Source organism: Archocentrus centrarchus, chromosome 3 (assembly GCF_007364275.1).
Source record: "Archocentrus centrarchus isolate MPI-CPG fArcCen1 chromosome 3, fArcCen1, whole genome shotgun sequence".
In the NCBI taxonomy this organism is placed as follows: domain Eukaryota; kingdom Metazoa; phylum Chordata; class Actinopteri; order Cichliformes; family Cichlidae; genus Archocentrus; species Archocentrus centrarchus.
The window spans coordinates 26099600-26120470 of NC_044348.1; the positions used below are offsets into that span (position 1 = coordinate 26099600).

A 20871-nucleotide genomic window follows, 5' to 3' on the forward strand; every position below is an offset into this window, starting at 1 on the left:
CATTTTTAAAGACAACACTGTAAAAAATTATTTAACTTGAAACACAGATTTTACATTAAGTAAACAGTTATTGAGGAAACAGTGGCTGAAAAATCCAGTCCATCTAACATCACAACTTGAAGACATCACAGCATAAAAGCATGAAAAATTGCAAAGTGAAGTTAAGTTTAACAAGCTTTCATAGCTGCACAAAACGAGGTTAGTACGGTATGAAAACAAATCCTGCTGCGCTGCCATAAGCAAAACTAGAAAATCAAACCAAAGCCTTGTATAAACTGTATGTTATGCAACACCTGTAGGAAGTAGACTAAATGTTTTAGTCTGTAGCACCCTGTGGACTAGTGTGTGACAGAAACAATAAGGAAGACAAATGATCAGAACCAAGTCAAGATAAACAGATTTGTGTGATAGAAATCTCTGAATGGTGGATAAAGTGTGAGCGATAAACGTGAGTGAAGAAAATCAGCGGGTCACCTTCCTTTCCCGTGAAAAAAAGGCAAACATGCTCAAAAACACTGTTAACACCTGATGGTCTCCTTCAAGCCCTGATTAACCAGCCACAGCTCTCCGTCCTCATTCAGCTTATGGAAGTCTGGAGCAGCAGATCTGACCAACACACAACACAAAGCAACATGAACAACACAATGACAAAAAAGAAACGTGAAGGATGGTCCGGTGAATGGGACCACATGAGCAGGACTACATAATTGAGGCATCTGTGAATGTGATAACAATTTGCATCTTGTCTGCAACTAAAAAACAAAACAAAAAGATTTATGTGATGTCATAAATTTGGATAGTAAGACCAAAAATATCAGTTTAGAACAAAACACGTAAAAGCTTTCTTTCATTTATTTGGTTTATTCATAAAACATGACGTACTGCTGCTGTGACTCAGTGACTATTCCTGACTCAGTCATACATTAAAGTGGACCTATTCTGCTCATTTCCAACCCCAAACTTTCATTACTGGACTCTACCAGAGCAGCTTTTCATGATTCACAGTTCAAAATAACTGGTGCAATAATTGGGCTCGGTGCAGCCCCTCAGTTCTTTAATTGTCTGAAACAGACTTTAGCTCATCGTTCTTTAAGGCCACACTTACTGTATGGTCGATGCAACACTCATTGCTTTTGTGAACGGTGATATAAAAAGCGTGTAATAACTGATTAAACTCATACTTGGCTTGCTGCAGTCTTCTAAATGAAAGGGGAGAAAATATTCAAGTGTCACAGGTGATTAAAAGAAGTTGAAACATTGAAAAAAAATTATCTTTCTTGCACAATATCTTTCATAACTGTTGCAGCAATCTCCCTCTGTAGAGATTCACCTTGCTGGCCCACTTGTGGCTCTAGCCCGGCCTTGGCAGCTGCTCCATGCAGGCCATATTTATAAAAAAAAAAATACACTAATAATAAAACTGTGAGGTAGACAGCATGCCAAAAATTACACAAAAACCCATCGTGCACCACCAGCCATTACATCAATTTTGCTGTACACCACCGAGCACAAGGAATCATAAACTGGACACTCTCCTCTTAAACCAACGGTCCTCAGATTAAGTACCCCTCACAAGGTTTGAACAGCAGATGGATGGAGCTTCTCTGCCTGAGATGCCCAAATTAGAGAAAACTGCTTTTACTGGCATCATAAAGAGCCAAGAGTAGAAAAAAAAAATCTGAAACTGAGCGTTTAGATGAATCTCAGGCACGAGTTTATGGTGACAGAGATTATATGCACATACACTCACCTCATTACTGTGACCATATATGCGAAAGAAAATAAGGAAAATTATAACAGGTCCACTTTAACGTGCAACAGTGGTAGAAAATTACTAAGATGTACTAAAATTAGCAGTATTGCATAGGAGTGTGCGTGAAAAAGTTTGTTTCTGCATTTAATGAAATCTAGTGACTGAACTCTAATGTCAGTGTGTGTGTGGGGGGGGGGGGGGGGGGGGGGGGGGGGGGGGGAAACCAAAAAACAAAAATCAAAAAATGGATCAGCAACAGAGGAAGAAATGTAATTATGCGAAGCTCAACTTCTGGAGAAGCTCTACTGTAAATCAACACTGTTGCTGTAGAAATTTCTACACCTCTCACTGATCTAACTCCCCACTGTTACCTCTGATATCATGAACACCACATGTATGTGTATGTGCGCTGCGTCAACACACATTAAACATTTGGCCTCATTCAATAAAATGTGCTTAGAAATGTTTGTACTCTGCACACAAAATGAGTTGGCACACAATATTACTGTCATATTTGGGTTCTACCACGTCTGTGTATACAGGCATGTGGTTGCTCTATGAAATGAAGTTGCACTAAAAGGGAAGTACAGCGGCTAAAGCAGAAAAAAAAAACCTGAAGAAACAAAGAAAGTGGCCAGAAAAGGAAAACTTTTCTGAAGTGTTTTCTTAAGAGGGAAAAGCTTGGAGTGCAATAACCGAGGTAGTAAATATTGTGGCTCCAGAGACACAGAGTGAAAGATGAAATGAGGCAAAGGTTTGATATCACAGTTGTTGTGAAAAATTGGAAAGAGACCAGAAGAAAAAGAAGGAAACAGGTGACGGATGAGCACCACTTGATCCATCAGCCCAAGCTATTTATCATCCAGAGGTAGCATACTGAAAAAAGAGATGAGGGTGGAAGTGATGAAACTGTTACTCAATTAGATTTATGTCTATTAAATTCATAGACAAAAAGGCCTTAATCATTGTCTGAAGCTGTTCTAAATTACGATAAACTGCAGAATCTGAAAAACACTCATATGAAAATACTGTTGAATTCTGGATGTGTGCTCAAACAAGTTCAAGCACACATTTGAGAATGAGGCCCAATGTCTCCATTATTTTGAGATCAATGAAATGGTTATAAGGGAAAGTAAATATAAGTAAACATTATAAAAAATATATATAGTCTGTACATTTTAAAAGTAAACATAAAAACAATTATAATCATCTCATGCGCTGTTCATGCCAAATTCTTTCCATAAAGCTGAGGCAGGAGCTCGTCTACAACAGGATCTAAACTACAGCACAGTTAGTCACTTTGGCAGAAACAATGTATCTGAAACTCAAAGCTGCACCCCTCACAGCTCCACTTCTGTAAACACTGAGATGAAGCCACAACTGTAGAGTTATTAAAGTTAGTGAAATCTCTATCTTCAGGAAAAGATTAACTTTTTTTTTTTTTTTTAGATGATTTTCACTCTAAGAAAATCTGCTCCAGTTCATGCTGAACAGATTAACCCATGCAAACTATGTTCTCACTTCTCTCACGAGCCACAAAAACATTACTGATGTCAGTAAATACTGTTAATACACACTGTGACCTCTTTCCTTTAAACCTAAAGAGAGCCTTTTTTTTGCAGCATGTTCTCACTCCTGGGCGTTAAATAATGCTGTTTTTGTCAGATGCCGCCTGTGTCCAGTCCAACGCTATGCACAAGATATTTTGCAGTTTTAGAGAGCTACAAAGATTGCTTTCGGAGGCTGAAGGGCTGGTGCTAGTTTATCAGCTTCAAATTTTTTTTTTAACTCTTTGAATCTTTTCACTTTTTTTTAAACTTTAATTCAGTGGTCTGCATATCACATCAAAGACAGAAAAATTAAGGAGAATAGATTAGATTACTGCACGAAAGCCAGCAGTTCTTTTGTGTCCATTATAGTTCATTATCATTAAAACATCTTTAAAAGCCATTTATGTTTATAGGTTACTCCGAAGGGAGGACAGATCCAATACTATTGTATCCAGAAATTTGTTCTATTTCTTCTTCCACTGTAAAAATAATCTTTTCAAAAACAATCAATATGAAATGAACATATATCATCCATCAATTTCTTCCAATATTTTCTAAATTTTGTAGTTTCCCATGCAGAGGGAAGGTCAGCTGTTCTAGTTCACAAATTTCCTGAACTACTTTTATCCATTCAGAGATTGTTGGAGATATTTTGTTCAAGCATTTCTTTATCATATTTCTTGTATTTGTAACAAGTATTGGTCATATTTTTCAAGTCTAGCTGGCACAAATAAAGTACAATAAACTGACATCCAACCAGTAAGAGGAAATTACAAACCAGTCCCACAACATATCAAAAATGATGAGCACACATTAGCACACACTCTAACAATGTGAATCTTTTCATTTTCCCTTCCTTTTTTTCCTTTTCAGTTTTCCTTGCAGGTTTGGTTCGGGCACTAAAAGCTACTTGGTTGGGTTTAGGAAAAGATAATAAGTTGGATGAGACACACCAGCAGCTTTGACAAAGCAGTATTATTTGACACCCTGATAATGAAAACAGGCAGGCTATTCATCATGCTTTTAGGGCCAAAAAAAATGTTACGCTCTGCCACTCAAGCTTTTATCAGCACTACAGAGTGAAATCAGCCGCGATAACATCTGTCATTTGTGACCCTGTATTTCTGCGACAGCGTGGCCATGCATGCTCTGTTCCACGATGCATCGGCCACGTCTCATCGGTTACCTCAGCCTACTCAGGAGATCATTGACATCCAGCGGCTGACGCATGAACCTAGGAGATCTGACAGGACAAACAGGTATTCATACACACACGCACACACGCACAAAGCTCACACATACAGTGTATCGTAATGGAACTAGAGTAAACAAAGACTGATGGAGTCAGTGGAGGAGAATGAGTAAAGACATGGGAGTGAGGAAGAGAAGTGGCTGTAAAGTACCTGTTGGTGTCTTTGAGGCCTACGTATGCTTGCTTTACTTCATCGTCCTTCAGTTTGGACACATCATCTTTATACACCGAAGGCTCCGTCATGGTCTCCTAAGAATAAGTGAGGAGACAGAGGAAGAGATATTAGAAGAAGGTAGAAACAATAATACCACATGTACAGAGCATCCAAACTGCTACAACTCCATGGGAGCTGCATCAAACTTTTTGTAAGGTGTGGATTCCCTGTCAGCATCAGCATATCTTCAGGCTACGACTCTCCCTGTCAGCTAGAGCCTCAAGCTGAGGCAGCGGCTGCTTCTTCTTCTAGCTTTCAAGACTAAAGAGGTGTTTGTAGGAGATAAACAGCTTAAAAGAGGGACTGAAGGTCATGTGTGATAAATATGTGTGTGTGTGTGTGTGTGTGTGTGTGTGTGTATATATATATATATTAGGGGTGGGACTCGATTAAAAAAATTAATCAAATTAATTACAAGCTTTGTAATTAATTAATCGAAATTAATCGCATTTTATTCGCATTTCAATATTTGACATGATAAATATTAATTTAAGTTTAGTTGATGAATAAATCAATATACATAAGCTTAAACTTCAAAATTTTGTTTATTTTCCCACCAGTCTACTACACAGACCAATGAAGGGTGGAGGTACTCCTGTGATAAGCAAACTCCTGAAATTAAAGTTAAGCATCATAACTGGATAGTTTTATTCAACATTAATGTCTCACTTGTTATAGTTGGAAATTAATCATTCTCTCAGCTGTATTCCTTGATGTTGAAATGTGTTATGCTTGTTTTAACAGCTTATTTTGAATTAAAGACTTAAAATTAAACCACAAAAAGGAGAAAAAGTTCGTTCTCCGTTTAACCAGCTGCTTTTACACAGCTGTGCTTCACACTCACGGTTGCTAGTCGACATGAGCTAAGCAGAGGTGACGGCAGGTGATATGAAGGCTAGCTGCTCACTTCCGGCCTTTGTGGTGTTCATGGGCTGCGAAAGACGTGGGCCGGGTCCTTCACAGGATGCGGCCCCTAATTTGGACATTGTGCGTCGATAATTTGTATGCCGGGAACTCGTGCACTGAGAAACGTTCCACGGTGCAAAGTGCGATTAAAATGAGTTAAAATTTTTAACGCGTTAATTTCCCCATAATTAATTAATCGAAATTAACGCGTTAAAGTCCCACCCCTAATATATATATATATGCAGTTATTTACTAATTCCTGCAGTTACTTCTGAATTCTGTTCATTCATTCATATTTATAACAAACTCATTATTCAAAAGCCACAATTTCAACTTGCAGAGAGCTTTCATTAATGAAATACAATCCAAGCTCACAAATGGCTGCTGTAAAATGATCACTGAGTACAACACTTAATAATGTTAAGTTACACAAAGACACCAGAAATACACACACTAAGACAAAGACAAGTGTATAACACACTGGGGAAGACAGGGTCTGAATGTGAAGCCTCTTTTTTGACATAACCGCACTGGCCTGTTTAACTTTTTATATTGCTATTATTTCTCGATTTGTTTTTTTGTTTTTTTTGCATTGGTTTTAAAGCCATTTTCCTTCTTTTACTTGTGTTCTTTTTGATTTTTTGTGTCCTTTCTTTTAATTTTGTATTCTTTAATTCGAGTTATAAATCAATAAAAATAAATATTGCTCACTGTCAGTTGAGCCCCAGTCTCCTCATAAATGTGTTAACTTCATTTGATATTAAAGCAAATTAACTCTGGTTACAGTTGATTTGATTTTATTGAACAGTTAAGGGCAGCTTAAACTCTGAAGTCATACTACTGCCATTTGAAAACAACATTGATGCTGCAGACACCTAACAAAGTGGCTCTTGACTGCATATCCAACATTAAGCTAAATGATTTACCATTTATTCAGTTCTCTTTAGCAAACGACTTCTCACTTATTTTCAGATTTTTAATCATTTACTTAGCTTTGTATTACAACATTTAATAACTGGTTGTGCCTGTACTGGTTGTTTTTTGGAGCTTTTTGTTTGTAAATTAGCCAACCTGATCTTTCCATGTACCCCTTGGAAACTACTGTAGCCCTTTGGGGTAACTGAAGTGCTTAATAATTTTTTGGTTCTATGTTTAAACTGTATTTGACAACAACATTTTGTAAAGTATCTGGGTCAGGAGCGCAGCTGTTTTATGCTGTTATTCAGTTAGGAGTATATACACCAATCAGGTATAACATTATGACCAACTGCCTAATATTGTGTTGCTCTCCATTGCGACCAAGACAGCCCTAATCCATGCAGGCATGGACTCCACTAGATCCCTGAAGGTGTGCTGTGGTATCTGCACCAAGATGTTAGCAACAGATCCTTTATGTCTTGTAAGTTGTGAGGTGGCCCTCATTGGATCAGACTTGTTTGTCCAGCACATCCCACAGATGCTCGATTGGACTGAGATCTGGGGAATATGGAGGACAAGTCAACACCTCAAATTCTGTTTTGTGCTCCTCAGACCATTCCTGAACTATTTTTGCTTTGTGGCAGGGTGCATTATCCCACTGGAATAGGTCACAGCTATCAGGGAATATCGGTTCCTTGAAAGTAGATGGTCTGCAACAATGCTTAGGTAGGTGGTACATGTCAAAGTAACATACACATGGATGGCAGGTCCCCAAGGTGTCCTAGCAGAACGTTGCCCAAAGCATCACACTGCCTCTGCCGGCTAGTCTTCTTCCCATAGTGGATTCCTGGTGCCAGGTGTTCTCAGGTAAGCACCCCCCCCCCCCCCCCCCCCCCCCCCCCCCCCCCCCCCCCCCCCCCCCCCCCCCCCCCCCCCCCCCCCCCCCCCCCGATAGATTCTGACCCAGAAATACCCCCACAAGAGTTGCAGTTTTGAAGATGCTGTGACCCAGTCGTCTAGCCATCACAAACTGGACCTTGTCAAACACGCTCAAATTCTTACTCCTGCCCATTTTTCCTGCTTCTAACACATCAACTTTGAAGACGAAATGTTCACTTGCTCCTGAATATATCCCACCCATTAACAGGTGCCACGATGAAGAGATGATCAGTGTTATTCATTTCACCTGTCAGTGGTCATAATGTTATTGGTGTATTAATTTCTTTAACTCTGTTCCTACCAGTGGAGATTAACCCTGTCTTTGTTTTAAATGGAAACCAAAGCAAACGTTGTTATTCCGTGTTTCACTGAGATGCCTGAGAATGTTTCATACACAGCACAGACCACGAAAAAGTGTCAAATACTCGTGTTTGATGCAATTTTTCAACTGTACCTTCTCATCCTGTGAGGAAGCATGAATGGAGGAGAGAAGGTTGAGATGGGGCAGTTAGGCACGACGGACAGTGGAAGCATTGTCAACACACAGTAGGAGCAATGAGTTTACCCCAAAATGTGCAGCTAACAAAAAGTAGAGCTTACATATCAAACAAATAATGATTAGTTTTAGGCTCCTAAGACATTTTGGGGCTTAGGAGTTTCCTGGATGACATGAACACAACATAGGAGTTCTAGATCATAAAAATGGTTTGTATTTTTAAATTGTGAAAATCTGAGAAAAAAAAAAATCTTGAATTTCTTCGGGTGAAGAGATTTCAGACAGATTTCTTTATTATTTGCTTGCAAACAAACAAAAGCAGACGGGGATGAAAACACACACACATATATATATATATAAGAAGGTGGATGCAAACAGGCAGGATTTCATCCACCTTCACAGGTGTAAAAGATGACTACATGCCAAAGACGAGACCCCTTTTTGTTTTTCTCTAACTGAAAGAGGACAAAAAGTAAATCAAATGCTGCCTCTACCTTGTGGTGCATGGCCTCCTTCTGGCTGACCAGCTGAGAGCGCAGGATCAGCACCTCCTCCTTGCGGACCTCCAGCTCCTCACAGGAGGAATTGAGCTGTTCCAGGAGCACCTTGTAAGCAGGTGAGCCTGGGGCACCGGCACCTGTAGCTGCATTACCAAGCAGACTTCTCCTCATCTCTTCCAGGTTATGTTTCAACTTCTTGTTCTCTGACTCCAGCTCCTGGCGCTGAGAGGTGAAAGGTCAGAGGGTTACAGTCAGAATTACAAGGGGAAAATTTGCGTGAATTCACTGTATAAAAAGAGTTGATGAAGTCATTCAGAGGAGTCAGTGGAGGTTAGGACACAAATGGTAGTATTGCCTACAGGGCTGCACAATATGGACCAAAAGTAATACCTCAATATTTTTTAGCTGAATGGTGATACACGATATATCTCTCGATATTTTTTCTTCCCAAAAGGTATAAACAAAAAGGCACTACTGAGTCAAAGCTACATGTCCCAAATGTCACAGACACTTTAACGTTCAGCTGTAGATATACATGAGAAATTGCTCAAACATCAACTATTGGTATATTTAAATAATAATGCTCAATTAATGCTTAATTAATGCTTTTTCCCTCTATAAAAAGACTCAGAGCTGTGCTATTAAAATGTAAATAGAAAAGATACAGAACAAAAATAGCAAAAGGCTGACTTTAAAAAGCCAGTCCAGTGAAGTCCACTTCACTGGAAAGTGCTTCCTCCTGTGTGCACTCCTGTACATCCAGTACTGTGACAGACTGACTGAACAAAATTCCATCTGCAGGATTTTAGCCATCTCAGTAAACCCAAAGGCATATGTGCTGAGGTATCACAGCTACTTAAGCTATTAAGGTCACGTGACTTAAGGTACAACCCATAGACATATATACCTAGACCCCACATTGAGCGGGTGGGCCTGTTGCTGTGACACGTCAGCGGTCCGCCATATTGGATGTGGCAGATCTGCACTGTAAACTAGTACAAAGTTACTTACAATGTTATTTAAGTTAGTGTGTTTCATTCACACATTCAAATGTGCACTAATATATACTGGGAAACTGTTAGGTACAAATAAATAACGTAACTTTCTCTGATAATTAAAAATGCTAAATAATCCATGCATGTAGGGTGCAGCATCAAACCAGCATATGTTATTTCTAATGTTTACTTCTACCGATATTTGTAACGCTGTTACTGTGATGATAAATGTCTACAATAGCCAGATCCTGACATGTAGATAGAACACTTGCAGGTTTTCTGAATTTAAAAAAGCATTTTTATATTTACTGACTCTTATGAATTTAAGTATTAATGACGAGCTTTAAGGGGAAAAATGAACAAAGTTTACAAATTAAAATAAGAAACTGCAATACAAACTGATCTACTTCATTTTCTTTTAACAGTAAAACTGTACACTAACAGTTGTCTGTACTCCCAACAAGTAACAACTGCATCATAGCCTAGCAACACAGTTGAGCCAACCTGTTTGTAGCCTCAGATAATAAGCTGAAGTGGTCTGCCAAAAACCGGTCTTGTGCGAAATTCTGTTCCCCTGTGAAAATCTGTTCCCCGTGTCGGCAGCGCGCACGGCAGCCAGAGGCGGATCCGGCAGTCTTCACGGCGCTTCTGATCGATTTCTCAGTAAAACGACACTGTAAAAGACTTGCTGCTAAAATAATTTGTTCCCGTGTCATAGAGGAGGAACAGAATATTTCCGATGGCTGAAATATTCCCCCATGTAACTTTGGCAAATAAAGAGCAAAAGTTTTCATATTCACAGGAGTTGTCCTTCATGAGAGGAATAAACACTGTAAAAGACTTGCTGGTAAATTTACTTCTTCCCATGTCATGGAGGGGGAACTGAATACTTCCGATGGCTGAAATATTTGGTTCCCCCCGTGTAACTTTGGCAAATAAAAAGCAAAAGTTTTCACATTCACAGGAGTTATTGTCCTTGATGAGAGGAATAAACATTGTAAAAGCGCCGTGAAGACTGTCGGATCCGCCTCTCTGGCTGTACGCTGCTGACACAGGGGGAACAGAATTTCACAGGGGAACAGAATTTCGCACAAGACCGGGTTTTGAGATCAAATGAGTGTATTTTCCCTGATTTTTTTTTCTTCTTTTCTGCCTGTAATGCACTTTAAGATCACAGTTTTCCATCAATCATATGGTAAAACAGTGCATGCTAACAGAGTAGTTAATCGGGTGTAACTTAATTATTATTAGTGCTATTAGTGTGGTTTTGGTATCAAAATGTAATTTTTTCCATGGTCTCTCTATCTGTACGGCGTCAGATGTAACTGGAAAGAATGAAAGAATTTGGAACATACCTACTACAAGTATGACTGTAACGCAACATAGACCATAAAAGATATTGTCTCATTTTATAATGCATGTGAAAATATACCAATATTTTTAAAAACTGGATATATTGCCCAGCCCTAGTTGCTTACCTTCAGGGACTCGTACTCCAGCTCAGCCCCACGAGCCTGAAACATGAAAGAAAACATGGTAACTAAATTTCTATCCAGACATAACTTTCATGTGACTCCTGAGGAATTCTCTACTGTCACTAATGCCATTCCTTCAGGTGTCTTAATGTTGTTTAGGAACAGACCTACACCTTTGGCTGCACAGGGATCTCTCCTCTATATAACTGACTATCCAAAAGGGAAAATCTTTTCATTACAACCCTGAAAGAAAAAGAATAAAGAAATTTGTGCTTTATTCCAAAAAGATATTGTTACCATCCCTTATATTATTGCAAACTATTGGAGTTGCCTCACCAATAACACTGACTGGGAAAAAGGTTGGATGCTCCCTCATAAATTTTTAATTACAAACAAAGTTAAGGAAGTATATAACATTTTACATAAACGCTAACCTGCCAACCATTATATGCAAAAATTCAAGGAAGACATCAATACAAATTGCTCTTTTTTGTATCTCCCACCCAGAAACAGTGGTTCATTTATTTTGGCATTGCTCGCAGACCAAACAGTTTTGGGGAGACCTCAGCAGATTCTTCATTGATCATCTCCTCAAAGATTTTGTTTTACACTGGAAAAATGTCTTTGGTTTTCACAAGTATGCCAAGAAAGACGGTAAATGCTATTCTTTAATAAACCTGATTTTGTTTCTAGCTAAATTCTTTATTCATAAAAGTAAATTTAGTAATAAAACCCCTTGTTTTGTAGTATTCAGAAAGGATATTTAAAATTTCTTGCTGAATCAACAAATAAAAAGTCTCTTAAAACTTTAAATTTATGTTCCACTTATAACTTTTTTCTTTAATGTAGATAACCCCTGGCTCACTTGTTTGTTTGTTATGTTCTTGTATACTGTTCATCGTATACTTGTGAAAAAAAAAAAATAAATAAATAAAAGACAGCGTGGGTCGACTCACTCAACACAACTCACCATGGTCGTGTTGTGTTGTGTTTCCATTGCAATTGAGGACCACCACAGCGTGGGTGGACTTGATATAGCAGTGCGGGCAGTAGTGTCTTGACGTAATTTGTATGTGGCCCAAAACACAACACAACAATGGATGAGATAGACTAGAGGCAAGCTAACAGCTAATGCCAGTTTAATATTATCAACATGCATAAGTCCCCGTACAATGTTTTAATGGATGAAGGTTATCATTGTTAAGTATAACCCTATACCCCCGAACATCTCATAATCAGCTCAGTGTATTGCAAAAGTGCTGCCGTAGTCAGAGGTGACAAAAGTACTGACATTATGTACTTAAGTAGAAGTACAAGTACTTGTGTTAAAAAATACTTTGGTAAAAGTCAAAGTACTGGTTCAACTTCTTTACTTAAGTAAAAGTAAAAAAGTACAGGCTTTGAAAGTAAAATTGGTTCTTTGGAGGACGTTTCTACCTATTTTTCTGTAAAGCTAACCAAACCTCATTATATATTATTGTAATAATATAAAATAATACATGAGAATACAAACGTTATTCCAATCTAAATTTTAATTCTAATGAATGCACTCAGCTTGAATCTGTTATGTAGGACACAAACTGTGAAAGGGAATTTAAACACAGCTCTGTTCTCTGTGTCCTCCATAGTAGAGGGTGACTGTGCCTCCACCTAAACACAAACATGAGGATACTCAGGGGTTACAGTGGGATTCAGAAGGTGGAGGAACCCTATGATCAGCTGTAGTGGCTCTGAATCACAACTTTCTATTGTGAGCTCCAGTAAATGATGCTGGTGTGCAGGCTGTGATCAGCTGACCTGCTGCTGCTGCTCTGAGGTTTACTGCTCTGTGTGGATGAACTGAATTCACAAAGATTTAACCCAGTATTTCACAGCTATCTGAGCTGATCTCCACCCCCCACACTGACAGCATACAGGCTGTAGAAATGTTTGATTCAGTGAATGAATCTCAGCATCAGCAGCTTTGATTCAAACTCATCTCTGCTGCACCTGTAACTCTGACCATGAACACAGCCTCTGTACACCAACACAGAGTTTTACTGTAAATACAGTACAGCAAGCTAACCTGTTTATTACGTACTAAACTGCAGTATTTTCATACAATCTTTGAATAACACAAAGTTAGCATACTTCACTTTGTTTTGCAGTCCTTCCCTTTAAATCTAACCTCTCTTCTTCCTCTCCTGTTCTCTTTCTCCATCTCTGAGTGAACTTCTCTCTCTTTGCTCTCCCTGGAAATACAGCAGCTCTTTTTTTAACTAGCAGACACACTGTGTGACAAACTGCACACACTTTGTGTGTTTGCTGATATTTGTTGAGCATTTAGAAACGTTGCATTTACCTGCCACACGTTACTCCCTTTATGCTCGCTCCTCTTCAGTAGCGCTAGCTAAGCTGCTTAAGTCCCGCGAGCACAACAATCGCTTGGCCTCTTTCAGCGACGGGAGACATTTGTGCATGTGAAATTTCAAGCTCGTACACGTAGACGTGTAGATGTCAACTTCTCCTTCCGTCCATCTTATTACTTACTAACTATCCAGACAGATACTTATTCACCACTCCCTAGCTTTATAAGTAACACATAGTCAGGAAGTGCATTAACCAGAATAGCCAACTCTAAGTATAGTCTATATCATTTCAAAGGCCCGTTTTAACGTCATTTTAACTTTAAATTTTAGATGATTTGTTCTTCAGTGAGTGCAGTGAGAATGGGTGAAGGTACCATGGCACTAGCCCGCTGGAGCTGCTCCTCTCTGTTTTCCAGTTCGTTGCGCAGCAGCTGCTTGTCTTGTTCTAGCTCTGTAACGCGTTTCTGCAGCTTGAGAGTTAGCGAGGTGTCGATTCCTCGTGTCACATCCTGCATGTGAGAGAAATGTTTGAGTGTGCGCCACATGTAAAGTATTTCAATGCAAATGGTTAAAGAAAAGACCATAAATACTAACTATAATATTTTCAAATGCATTTATCTTGACATATCAGAGGTATACTTCAATTTAAATTTAGCCAGAATTTTTTTTTGTCATTGAAGCTCTGTCTCTGGCTAACACTTTCAACATGACTGCGTTTAATGCCAATTTTCTTACTTCGCGGCCACGGGAACCGTCTTCCAACTCGGCGTACTCTGAGTTGTATGTGTACTCTGACTCGTTGCTGCTGTGGGTGGAATCTGTTCTCCTGTGGCCAGGCTTGGAGACGTTCTGCAGACAGAGAAGGAAATAAACCTTTAAATTTTAACAGTTACTGACTCGCACGCTCTCTGATGCGCCTGCAGATTAAAAGTGCAGTTAGGCACCGAGCATGACCAACCATCTGCCTGATGGTGCAAATCAAGGAATATATACAAACTCAGTATTTCTCCTGTCCTCACCTTTTCTGGATACAAAAATTTTAAATGAAGGTGTACAAATGTGGCTGATTGTTCACGGTGCTTGTGAGTACATGTGTTCCTCACCGAGGAAAGAGCCATCTCCTCCTTGAGGTCGTCGTATTTCTCCTCGAGGCGAAGGTGTTCGCTCAGGAGATTCTGGTAGCGAGAACGCTCCTCGTTCAGATCTGTCTCCAGCTGCTGAGTCTCCTCTGCTATTGCACGAGCCATTTTCTCTGAGGGGGGAAAACATTTAAGGACAAATCATTTGAAAATGACCACAGATGAAGGTAATTGTGCTGTAGGATATAATTTGGATGCATGCCGTGATGCATACCTGTCATCTGCTGACTCTGTTCCTGAATCAGCCGATTCAAGTCTTCCTTCTCTTTCTTCAGCAGCCCATTCTGATCCTTCAGCTCTGCTACCATCTAAAAACACACAGATATGATCCTCATAACACGGTGTATAAAACTGGGAACTGTCAGCCCCTTAAAAAAATTTTTAACTCTATTTTTACTGAACATTTTGTGTAAGGACAGCTTTGTTTCATATATCTACCATCTAACACATTAATAACCTGAGATATTTTTTTAAGTAAACTCTGAGCTTCATGAGTATAACCTCAAGAAAAAAAAAAATGAAGTAATGAAGACAAAATGTAAATAACTGATTTAAGACAATTCATCTACAAATGCAGACAGACTTCTAACACTGCATTCAATCTGCATCAGACTGCACTGTTACGCATAACTCGTCTGCGACACGTCTCTTTACAACAGGGGAGCCGACTCAACTGGTTGCCAGCTGGCTGTATTGATTCTAGTTATTTTCCTATTGTTGCCGAGCACCTATGTAATTTTGCAACTAAATCAATGTCTGCAGTCAACTACATTAGTATTTCTATTTCAGATATATTGGGGTCTGGATGGACTCTAAATGTAGTTAATGTGAATTTCTTTGGCAACAAATTTGTGATTTTCACAGATTTATCACAGATAATCATCGTATGATCATAAACTGACTGTTACTGCTAACTTGACACCATTCAATCACTGATCTTATTGACATTTTATCTTATCTTGATGAACAAAAGTTGCTTTGAAGACAGCAACTGACTGTGAGTGGATGCAGACCTGGTCGCCCTCTTTGAAGCAACCATTTCAAAGACAACAAATTGGCAAGTTTATTGCGAGGATATTGGGCTTGCCACGGTCTCCAACCACTGCACTCCCTAGTGTGATTGTAACATAAATTAAACTATACTGTGTTTTTAAAACCTTTCAAAATGAAAAAAAACTTTCATCTCAGGTTTTGTTCATTTGGGTAAATTTGCCAACACGAGCATGATGAAAAAAACTTTCATCTCAGGTTTTGTTCATTTGGGTAAATTTGCCAACACGAGCATGATGAGAGTCAACTACCTTCAAAAAGTATTTGTACTGCAACATCTATTCTGAACCTCAGAAATTCTGACCCTGATTGACTAAGACTTCCATCATAATAAAATAAACAAAACAAAAAAAAACACCGGAGCTAATACTGAAACCAATAAAAATTAGTCTAAAAAACACTCTAAGGGAAACTAAGCTGAAGCAAATAACTAAAAACATCCATGACATAGTAGCTTCTCCCACTCATGATCCATCACAATTCACAGGCCTTTAAGATGACAAAGATGACCTTGAGCACAGTTAGAGCACATTAGGTGACCACAGCCTGTAAGTTTGATTTAATTCTGAGTAATACTGTGGGAGGAATAGCAATTCTTATGAATTGTGAATGGAAAGTGGAGAGGTACCTCGCCACGGTATAAGCTCAACAGTCCTTCGGACAGCTGAGCAAAAAAAAAACAAAAAAAAAAAACACAGAACTATCACAACTGTTCGTGTCACTCAATCTCACATCCTGCAGGCGACAATAATGTAAAGAAAGACAAAGAAACATAAACTAGAGAAAAACACAGAACTCACACAGACACACAGCAGCTACCTCACTAAAGCACTACTCTCCTGTGCTCACCTGCACCAGGGCAAAACTGCCCTCTGAGCCCACCACTTGCCCCTTTTGCTCTGGTTTGCTCTGGCTCCTGAATTGTCAATATGTGTAACCAAATAAAACAAACAAACAAAAAAAAACAAAACACACTTTTGTGATATACAGGGTATATTTCTCCAGGAGGCTACGGGGGACTCGTTGATTCTAGTTTCAAACTACTAATCTGGACTTTTGATACCAAGTGGAGGAGGTGAAAGGGAAGTAGAGGAAAAAAGTGACCCGATTTAATTCACCTGCAACAAGCAAGTGTTCAGTATACAGCCAATTTATCTGGAAATGTTTCAACTCATAAAGTGAAGACAAAGGAAAAGAAAGAAATGAACAAACATAAACATGCTGTATATCTATGGTACACATGGAGACGTCAGTGGCTCCTGCCTTACCTTTTCCATTTCGTCCCTGTAGCTTTGCGCCCAGTTCTCGATGGTCTTCTTCTCCTGCTGTGTGGCGCTCAGCTCCTTCTTCAGCCTCTCCAGCTCCTCCAGCAGAGAGGACACCTGGTTGGCTTTGTTCTTGGCATCCTCCTCCACCCCACGCAGCCGGCTTAGCTCGCCACGCATTCGCTCGCTCTCCACTGTGTATGAACTCTCCAGGCTGACTAGCCTCTCGCTGATTGCCCGGTTGTCCTTGTTCTGGGGGCAAAAAATAAATGATAAACTTAAAAAAAGGCCAACATAGATAACAAAAAAATGACCTGACAGGTCAACATGTCACCTGCTCATCGATCTTCCTCTGCAACTGCATGATCTTGTTTTCCATGCCTTTGTTGAGCTTCTTAAAGTGTTCTACTGAGCGAGCCTCAATCTTCAGCTTCTTTAACTCACGCTTGGCCCTCATCCTGCGGATGCAGCACTGCAGGTAGACGATGGCACTCAGGCAGCGCTTGTACCAGCACCGAGCCAACCAGCCACGAATGTGCTTCTGAATGATCACTGCCTTATGCTCTCGCAGCAGCTATAGAAACAGTCAGAGAGGAAAAGAAATTCAAATAAAACTAGAAAAACCGTTTCCAGAAGACAATGCACTATGAATGCTGAAAGCTGAAACACTGGAGCTGAAATGCCAAGAAATGCTTCAAAGACCTGAAACTTGATTTGCTGAAAGAGCTTAAACAGCTGAAAAAGAATGAATCTGAAATGCAAAACTGCTGAAATTGTCAAGAAAGTAACTAAATTGAACTTGATTTCCTGAAAATGAAGAAGTGGAATGAATCCAGGAGGGAAACAGAACAGAACCAAGCTGAGCCTGAATCCCGAGTTTAACAAACTACCAACTGAAAACAACTGCCCAAAGCTGCCAGGTGAACAGCAGAAGTGCTGAAATCTGTGTGTGTGTCACTGACTGCTGTGGCTGTGCCTCCCTGTTTGAGTTAACTGACCATCATCAATAACTCAAACTGAACCACTTGCATGCTGAAGAGAAATCCACAACCAGTTTAAAGTATAATCGGCCAATCAGAATGCTCCTCCACTTTTAAATCTGCCAACTGAAAACAGCTGCCTAACTGCTGAAATGTATGCAGGACCAAAACTGACCAGGGTTTCCGCCTGGTAGTAAAAGGTAGTAAATTAAATGAGCTCAAATTAAGGGTATTAAAAGGTAGTAAAAGGTAACAAACAGAATTTGACTTGGTAGTAAATTTTTCATCACCCCTTCAATATATTTTGACTTTTCCATTGATGCAGATTTTTTGTTTTAAGTTCGTTTAACTATAAAATCTGTATAGAAATATATCTACTCAGCAGGACTTGAGCTGACGTTGGTCGATTGGTTCCGCTGTCCGATCTTTGCGCTGTCGTTTTGCGCCTCGTCATGGGAAATGTACGTTTTCACAACTTGGACTCGATGACCCAGCATTCAAAGACTGGCTTAAGCCTCTGGAGTCAACGGACGCGCTGGCACGTCAAAATGACATCGCTGATTTGAGATAACATAGCATCGGGACGCTGCTTCCATGAATCGAAAGTGTAGACTTCAAACTATCTACCAGTTTTTAAATTACGTTGATAGGCCAAGTAAAACCAGAGTTACGGCAATAATTTACGCCATGCTTTTTCCTGTATATTTTCCTCACCTTCGATGCGGGTCTTGTGCAGAAATAAACGGGAGGTGCTTGCTAATAAAATCAAAACAAAACAATTCCCGACAACCCCTTTCCTATTGAAAAATGCAGCACGTCAACCAATTTTCTGATTGGTTTGATGTGCTGCATTTTTCCACCAATAGAATAGAATAGAATAGAATAGAATGACAATAAAGGCATTCTATTCTATTGGTGGAAAAATGCAGCACATCAACCAATCAGAAAATTATGCGGTAACGATGCATTTGGGTGCATTTGGCTGCCGAGGAGCAGGTGAAAAAGTGGTAAAAGAGACATTACTGGAGAATATGCTCCTTTAATTTGGTGGTGTGTGCTCATCTCTATATTCAGAGGTGTTACCAAGGTGCTTCTCTGACCCACTTTTCTTTTGCATTTCTATGCTTTAAGCATGGAAAGCTTTAAGCATTTTTATTTATTAGAGAGACTTGTGCACAAAAAAAATACACAAAAATTGAGACAGAAACAGCTGCAAAATAAAACAACACGTTAGATAGGATCACATATTAAGAAAAATTTCTTTCTTCCATCTTTCTCCATCACTGAGTGAGCTTCTCTCTCATTCTTTTCTCTCCCTGGAAATTCAGCAGCTGGACCTTTAGCAAACAGGCACACTGTGTGACAAACTGCAGACACTTTGTGTCTTTACTGATATTTGTTGAGCATTTAGAATAGTTGCAATTGGAATTAACTTCCACAGCACATTACTTCCTTTAATTTCGCTCCTCTTCTGCAGCGCTAGCTAGATGCTGTACGACCAACTCATGGACCAAAAACATTGCCCCAAATTGTTCCAGCCCACCGTAACCCCTGAGTACAGTGCTATAAATGATACATAAATTATTTTGCGTCTTTCATGTTTTTGTATGCACCAATACATCCTTCATGTGTTATTGTTCCTCCATTTAGGGTCTGATGTTTGAAGGTGCAGTAATGATGTAAAATGTAATGATGTAAAATCTTCCCCTGGATGTCTTAAACCTAAAGTAACAAGCCCGTTTTGAAAATGTAAGGAGCAGAAAGTACAGACATTTGTGTAAAAATGCAGTGAGTAAAAATTAAAAAGTTGCCAGAGAAATAAATAGTAAAGTACAGATACCTGAAAATATATACACAAAAGGCAACGAGAGGAGAGTGGAAACTAAGGCTCTGTTTACACGAGAATGATCCAGTGGAAACGGTATAGTTTTCCCATTTTCGTTTTCAAAAAATAATGGAAACGTTTTAAAAACGATCGACGTTCACATGGAACTGCAAGGCACTGAAAACACTGTAGTTCCCATGCCAGGCAACAAGTTGGCAGTGTGAGTCTAGCAGTCGCGGCCATGGCCATGCTTGACAGCATTCACAGTAATAAAGTGAATTTTAGAAAAATGTAACTTCTGTATGCCCACTAAAAAATTGTGCCAAACACAATCTAACAGTTAAATGAGTTTTTCTTGTTTAAAAACAGGACTTCAAAGACTGTTTTCAAGACTCACCGCCTGATACTTCTGCCGGGCCATGTAAGCTCTGAGGATGGTTTGCATGGCCAGCGCAGCTGCCTGCTTCTGCCTGTAGCGTTTCCGCTCCACGTACATCCTCTGGTACTTTTGGATGATGGTCGCTGCCTGAGTACGACGCATGAACTTGGCTAGGCTGAGGAGAAGCAAGAGTCACGATTTCAATTTCTTTATAGCTCTAGTATTTAGCTCCATAAATTTTTAATTGCCACAGTTCTTACCAGCGGGCCTGGTATCCTCTGGTAAATCTTTGGATGGTGATGGCGGCGCTGCGCTTGCGCAGATACTTCTTGCGTGCCAACCAGCAGCGGATGGTTTTCTGGATGCGGATACAGGCAGCACGCAGCTTGTCTGCCCTCAGCTTCTCCAGGTAAGCCACCTGGCCAGCTCTAAAGAAAATCTTAGTCTTACCAAACTGATATTTATCCTGGTCCTGAGTGACAGAAGGAACAGTAATGAGAGGTGAGACAGTGAAAACAAAACTCAATCATGATTTAAAAGACAGAGGAAATAAAAACTGTTGTTTTATAATGGAGGACTGTAAAATGAAGTAAGGGAAAAACTATCTGACCTGCACTAATTTCTCCAGAACATTCCTGCAGGTCAGTTTCTTGTCAGGGAGGACATCCTTCTGCTTCATCAGCACTCGATAACGGCTGAAGAACTCCTGGTACGTCCATCTGACAAACACACACAGAAGTTTAGAAAACTGAAAGGATTTCAGCAATTTGTCTTTTCAATTGATCAAATTATCCTCTGAAATACTCTAAATATCAAAAGCTGGAAATATTCAAGTATTTGGGGTTTAGGTCAGGGGGAGTCTTTGCTCTTATTTATACTTCAATTAT

General features: G+C 39.6%; 1 protein-coding gene across 1 annotated transcript in view; it reads right to left on the reverse strand.

Moving 5' to 3' along the window:
* Positions 1 to 20871, reverse strand: part of myo5aa (myosin VAa) — a 62216-nt gene that overhangs the window by 12734 nt on the left and 28611 nt on the right. Inside the window, exons 19-32 of the mRNA XM_030726295.1 lie at positions 20595 to 20703; positions 20245 to 20456; positions 20003 to 20159; positions 17135 to 17374; positions 16804 to 17052; positions 14700 to 14793; positions 14450 to 14598; positions 14082 to 14195; positions 13721 to 13855; positions 11002 to 11037; positions 8523 to 8750; positions 7987 to 7995; positions 4707 to 4804; positions 526 to 606 (exon numbers count right to left, since the gene is read on the reverse strand). Coding sequence (XP_030582155.1) covers positions 526 to 606; positions 4707 to 4804; positions 7987 to 7995; positions 8523 to 8750; positions 11002 to 11037; positions 13721 to 13855; positions 14082 to 14195; positions 14450 to 14598; positions 14700 to 14793; positions 16804 to 17052; positions 17135 to 17374; positions 20003 to 20159; positions 20245 to 20456; positions 20595 to 20703 — 1911 coding nt within the window. The remainder of the gene's footprint in view (positions 1 to 525; positions 607 to 4706; positions 4805 to 7986; positions 7996 to 8522; positions 8751 to 11001; positions 11038 to 13720; positions 13856 to 14081; positions 14196 to 14449; positions 14599 to 14699; positions 14794 to 16803; positions 17053 to 17134; positions 17375 to 20002; positions 20160 to 20244; positions 20457 to 20594; positions 20704 to 20871) is intronic.